At 55.2% G+C, this 5,818-nt stretch overlaps 1 protein-coding gene across 3 annotated transcripts in view; it reads left to right on the forward strand.

The window, feature by feature from the left end:
• CTNNBIP1 (catenin, beta interacting protein 1) overlaps window positions 1-5,818 on the forward strand; it is a 31,726-nt gene that overhangs the window by 7,747 nt on the left and 18,161 nt on the right. For 2 of the 3 annotated variants that reach the window (XM_008567864.1, XM_008567865.1), the window contains exons 3-4: window positions 1,926-2,046; window positions 2,727-2,817. In XM_008567864.1, the coding sequence (XP_008566086.1) occupies window positions 1,951-2,046; window positions 2,727-2,817 (187 nt within the window). In that variant the 5' untranslated portion in view covers window positions 1,926-1,950. Of the gene's footprint in view, window positions 1-1,905; window positions 2,047-2,726; window positions 2,818-5,818 lie in introns of all 3 variants that reach the window. The other variant, XM_008567866.1, reaches the window with a different exon arrangement.

A 5,818-nucleotide genomic window follows, 5' to 3' on the forward strand; every position in this document is an offset into this window, starting at 1 on the left:
ACCACGGGTTCAGATCCTATATAGGGATGACCGGTGCACTCACAGTGCTCACTGGCTGAGTGCGGTGTGGCCGGTCTCAAAAAAAAAAAAAAAAAAAAAAAAAGAGCTGCTTCTGGAGAGGCTTCCCTGGGAAGGTGTCTTTAAGCTGAGATGAAGGATGAAAATAGCCAGTTCCAGGCTGAGGGGACACTGAGTGCAGAGGCTGCCAGGGAGAGGGAACTTCTCGGCATGTTCTAGAAACAGACTGGGGGCCAGGAGGGCAGAGCAAGGGCAAGAGTAGGGAGAGGCAGGCAGAAAGGGAGGCAGGGCTGGCCGGGCAGGCCTCGCGGGGTCCCAGCAGAGACTGAGGTGTGTTCACAGGTGGGCTTAAGCAGGCAGTGATGTCATCTGTCCTGGTGTCTTTAGAGACCATTCTGGCTACTATGTAGAGGAAAGGATGAGGACAGAAGTGGAGGGATCATGAGGAGGCCACATAGAATTGAGGTGGCTGTTGGGGAGGAGATGGAGACCACAGAATGTGCGCTCAAAGCCGGGATGCAGGCCAAGTGGAGTCCGGCCCCAGACCACAGTGCTGCATGGGTGAGAAGCAAGAAGTGACATCCCAGAACCGAGCTTTCCCGCCCAGCTGTGCAGGAAATGAGGGTTGCCTGGGCATGGCTGGGACTACCTCATCAGAGGCGGGGTTACTTCTCTTTCCTAGTTGTTAATTTGGCCCTTTGTGAGCCCAGGAGGAGGTGGAAAAGGAGCAGACAGTAGAGGAAGGAGTCTGGGGCTTTACCTGGGAAGGAAGGCACTGAAGGAAGGCCCGTGTCACATCAAGCACACAGCTGCTACATGAGCCCCAACTGGCCAGTCTTCTAGCTTTTAAGATGACAGCCCCTTTTTGCTATGGGGAATGAGCAGTTGACAAGTACCGACAGGGAGCCTGCTGCCCAGGTGCTGGCACATTGTGGAGTCCGCCCTTTGTATGGAGAGCCACCCTGCCCGGGAGAGCCTGCTGGTCCAGGGCTGGCTGGCCCCTGAGGGGTGGACGGGGTGAGGAGTGTCCTCGGCCTGCCAACCCAGTTCCTTGGTTCTCCGAACGCAACTCCTTGGCACGGGGGCTGGTAAGGCTCCACCCCACCAGCTGCTGTGTTATTTCTGACTCATCCAGGAGTTATAAGTGTGTAACCCAAGCCCCTCCATGCCCGGCTTCCTCTCCTCCAGCTCCTCTTGGAGGGAGGACACTCTGGACTTCTCTCCTGGGCCTTTCTGCAGGTCAGGTCCCTGCTGCACCTGGACACAGCTGCTGGCCTTCACACCTGCTTGTAGAAGCCTCCCTCTGACTGGTGTGGTGGGTTTGTGAGGGTGGCAGTAGCATGCCCGGCTGGCTCCCTGTGCTCCACAGCCCTGGGCCAGCCTCTCCCCATCGAGGGACTCCCTGGAGCCCAGCCCAGGAGCTGGCCTCTCGAACCGATCGGGGGCTTTTGTAGAGGAAGCTATTTTGGTGTTTGGGGGCTGGGCACTGATCTCAAGCCAAAGACCCCAATCAGCTGCTTGTGGAGCTGCTTGCTTTGTAAAACTGGGACATTTAGGGCTTTGTGCACCCCATCTCCTGTGGCTTAGAGCAGGAGCCTCATTGCAAGGGTGGCTGGGAGGCAGAGTTGGACAGTCTCCTTGGGCTCAGCAGCTCCATGCACAGAGGTGGCAGGCAGGCCAGCCCCCCTGCAGCACCTGCTCTAGAACAGAGGTGCGCAGTCTAACTGGCTGGGGCCAGCAGAGCAAGGGAGGAAGCAGGCATCTTGCCCTCTGCTCTGTAATATTAGAAATGAGACCTCTGGTGGGAAAGGGCTGCTTGAGAAGTGTGTGCGTCACCCAGCAGGTGTCCATATCTGAGTGTGTCTCATCCTGACCCTTTCCCTTCAGTGCTGCTTCTTGCTCTGCAGGAGTCCCCAGAGCTGGGTCAGGGGGATGAACCGCGAGGGAGCTCCCGGGAAGAGTCCGGAGGAGATGTACATTCAGCAGAAGGTCCGAGTGCTGCTCATGCTGAGAAAGATGGGATCAAACGTGAGTGACTGTGGGGTGTCAAGCAACGGGCCCCCTAGGAAAGAGACCTGCTGCCCTGATGGAGGACGGATGGGACTGCAGCTATCTCCTAGGGAGCCATGGTTTGAAGAGGGAGCTGCTGGGCCTGTGGTTTGGTTCAGAGCCCAGCATGTACAGTTCTGGAGGCACTGCTGAGATGTCTCCTGATCCTTATGCCATGTTGGGACTAGATGGGTAAAGGCCCTGACCTTCCTTTTCTCCCCCTTCCCGACCCCCGAGAGTCTTCTCTCCCAGGGGTATCCGAGGGGCAACTGGGTAGGACGGGCACTGAGAGTAATGGCACAGGCAGGTGCAGGGGTCTGTCTCAAAAAGAGAGAGGATTCAGAATGGCCATTGGCTTTCCAGGCAGGGCCTGTGTCTTGTACCGGCCCTGTGCTAGGCTAGACTCTGATCTCAGATTCGACCTGAGTGGCAAGGCCTGTGACCCCATGGACCAAGTTTCAGGCATGGGTACAGGGTGGATGAAGAGTGTGTTTATTCTGTAACCAAAGGAGTCAAATCTCAGGAATAGAAGCCCAGAGAACAAAGGAGGTGGCACCACCCAGAGACCAGGCGAACCTGGGTGGGGGCCTTGGGGGTGCGGGTGACTTTCAGGGAGCAGGTACATGCTGTCCCTTACCCGCAGCTCTCTCACCCTGCAGCTGACAGCCAGTGAGGAGGAGTTCCTGCGCACCTATGCAGGGGTGGTCAACAGCCAGCTCAGCCAGCTGCCACAGCACTCTATCGACCAGGGTGAGTTGAGGGCCAGCATGGCCAGCCAAGCCCTTCCCAGGGGCACCAGGTTGTGGTTCCTTTAGAAAGTGCAGCTCCAGCCCTCCTAGATGGGTGACTCATGAGACTGAGGGCAGACAAGGAGGGGCTGCAGCTCCCCCCCACCCACAGAGCTGAGCCCTGGGACCCTCCAGAACCCCCTGCCTATCCTCCTCCTCAGGAGCCAAAGACAAGGCAGATAGTGAGGTCCCTTTCTAGGCCCTGGAGGAGGCAAGAAATGGAGGTGTTGTAACTGCAGAGACTCTGGTTCTTGGGTTTGCTTAACTTTTGGCCTCCCCCGCCACCCAGCAGCACCCTGTCCAGGTAGAGCGAAACTGCCCTTGTGTGCTAAGACAGTGCTGGGTGCAGGCAACACTGTGGCTGGTGTAGTTCTGGCTGTGGCCAGAGGGGATTCCCCAAATGCCCTGGATAGCTCTGTGTGCCCGAGGGAGTTATATCTTTTATGGATGACCTCAGCCAGCCATCATGGCCACAGGTAGCATTCGAGTGTTCATTGTGTAGCAGGTACTGTGCTAAGTGTGCGATATGTATCATTTCATTTATTGTGGCTAGCTACCACGCATGTTACTTTCACTCAACATGCAAGGGAACTGGGATTAGGAAGCAATAAATCACTGTGCTTGGCCATATTGCCAGTTACTGGGGAGTCCTGGGAGGCAAACCTGCAGCCCAGCTCCAGAGCCAGGCTCTTCAGTGTCCTCTCACCGTAACCGACCAGGCTGCTGGGCAGCTCCATGTCCCTTGTCTGCTTATCGAGGCTGTCCCTCTCTGGAAGGCTTATCCTAACATTTTAGCCCGGTATTCTGACCAGCATCTCTATATTGGCCTTACCTCTTCTTTTTATGCTTTGTTGGAATATTGGCCATAAAATCTTGCAACCTGTGGCATGTCCAGGCACAAGTGCACTCCCAGAAGCAGAGTGCTGATGGGTGCATTTGCTGTGCCGCAAGGCTAGCAGGTAGGACTGCCAGTCTGGCACATGGGGCTGCATGTCTTGGTGCTGACCTAGATCGCCAGCCAGCCCTTGTTCTGGATGTCACAGGGCTCTGCCCTGGTGCAGGTACCAGTTCCCAAACGCTGTTGCTGGGTGTGACCCAGCCTGTGCACCCAACTCAGCAGAAATCTTTCAGGGCACTCGGTGGCTCCGGCGGCTCCCTGGGACAGCCACTTACCATGCACAGCTTGCCTGGGCGTGCCCTCCCAGGCCTGCCCGCTGCACTGACGCTGCAGCCTATTGCATGTGCAGTTTGCCCTCGCCCTTCCTGAGATCCCTTGGGAGGGGTCTCTTCTCCTTCAGAGCTGATCTGGGTTTCTTGCCCTCTCCCCTGGCTCCAAAGCTAGGTCTATCTGAAACCCTCAGCTTTTGAGTCTCTGGGGACTCAGCTTTCTCCCTGCTTGGTTTTGTGTCACTGAGTTGACCTGAATTTGAGCTGGGGTGGTAAGAATACTTCTAGTGGAATATTCTTAATGGAAAAAATCAAAATAAGTTGTGGAGTTATACAAAGGTACATCAGAAAGTTAATGGAAAGATTCATATTATCTTTTTAATTCTATCTTTCCATGAAATTTTTGAAGTACCCTCACGTATCAGTATAGAAAAAAAATCACAGCCCCCGCCCACACGTTCACACGTGTATGTGTATAGAACAATATAGCTGTTGGAATATATATATATCAGGTTGTTAATAGAAAATTTTTATAGGAGCAGGACTATATAAGGGACTTTCACTTCCAGGTCACACATTTTTGTAAAGCTAATTTTTAAACACTGTACATACGTTTCTTTTATGATTAGGGAAATTTGAGAAAATATTTTTAAGAGAACTCTTTTTATCTTGTTTAGATGAGCCAACAGTTGAGAGTAAAAATGAGCTCTGTCATTGTCTAAGGAGGTTGCGGTGACCTCACTTAGCTGTTGACCTGGCCCCAAAATTGCTGAGCAGCCAGGAGCCAGTCCTGGGTGTGACCAACCATGGGCCCTAGGCAGGTCACATCCACAGATGTCATGGGGCTCTGCCCTGGTGCAGGTGCCAGTTCCCAAGCACTGTTTTCTTCTCTGGGGAGGGGCCTCCTGGAGCTGAACCTGGAGCAGGGGAAGAATCTGGGGAAGAGTCGCTGGGGAGGGGGTAGTAGGCATGGTTCTCTGCTCCTAGGGTGCCCTGTGAACTGCCCCCACCTCCACATGGTCACCTCTGACCTGGCTGCCGAGAATTCCCCTGGACTGTGAGTTGGAGGAGAGGGGTTGGGCATGCCTGGAAGAGGTTCATAAGCATACTGTGATTTTCTCTGTGTGCCTAAAGACACTACAGACAAACACATAGCCACAGCAACAACAAAACTTCCAACTGGCCCAGTCTCTCCCACTGTGGGCTCACTAGTCTGAGGGCAGGAACCTGCTCTTCTGCCCGTATGGGAAACCGCATGGATCTCTGCTAAAATTCTAACCTTCCCACTTTCTCCATTGGCAGAGCCAATCTCAGCTTATGCTGTGGGGTGTCCTGCTGCCGCCTCCAGGGCAGAGGGGCAGGGACCCTGCATGGTGAGCCTCTGAGCCCTGGAGCAGTCAAGGTGGAGGCGGTGGGGCCTGGCATGAGCACCGACTGCCCACTAGGTGGCACTGTCTCTCAGCAGATGCCCCAGGCTGCTGTGCCCAGGGTAGAGTTGAACACTCTGCCAATCTAGTGCAGACCCACCCACAGAATAGTGCTTGGCGTCAGTCCTGGGGGTCTGACCACCGCCCTTAGGTGCATACACCTTCCCCTCCGGATGCCCCAGGCTGCTGTGCCCAGGGTAGAGTTGAACACTCTGCCAATCTAGTGCAGACCCAACCCACAGAATAGTGCTTGGCGTCAGTCCTGGGGGTCTGACCACCGCCCTTAGGTGCATACACCTTCCCCTCCAGGGCTGGAGTCACCTGATACCTGGGACCCTGAGACCAGGGAGGGGCGCAGTGGCACCCCAC

This window comes from Galeopterus variegatus, unplaced genomic scaffold (assembly GCF_000696425.1).
Source record: "Galeopterus variegatus unplaced genomic scaffold, G_variegatus-3.0.2 Scaffold353, whole genome shotgun sequence".
NCBI classification, from domain to species: Eukaryota; Metazoa; Chordata; class Mammalia; order Dermoptera; family Cynocephalidae; genus Galeopterus; species Galeopterus variegatus.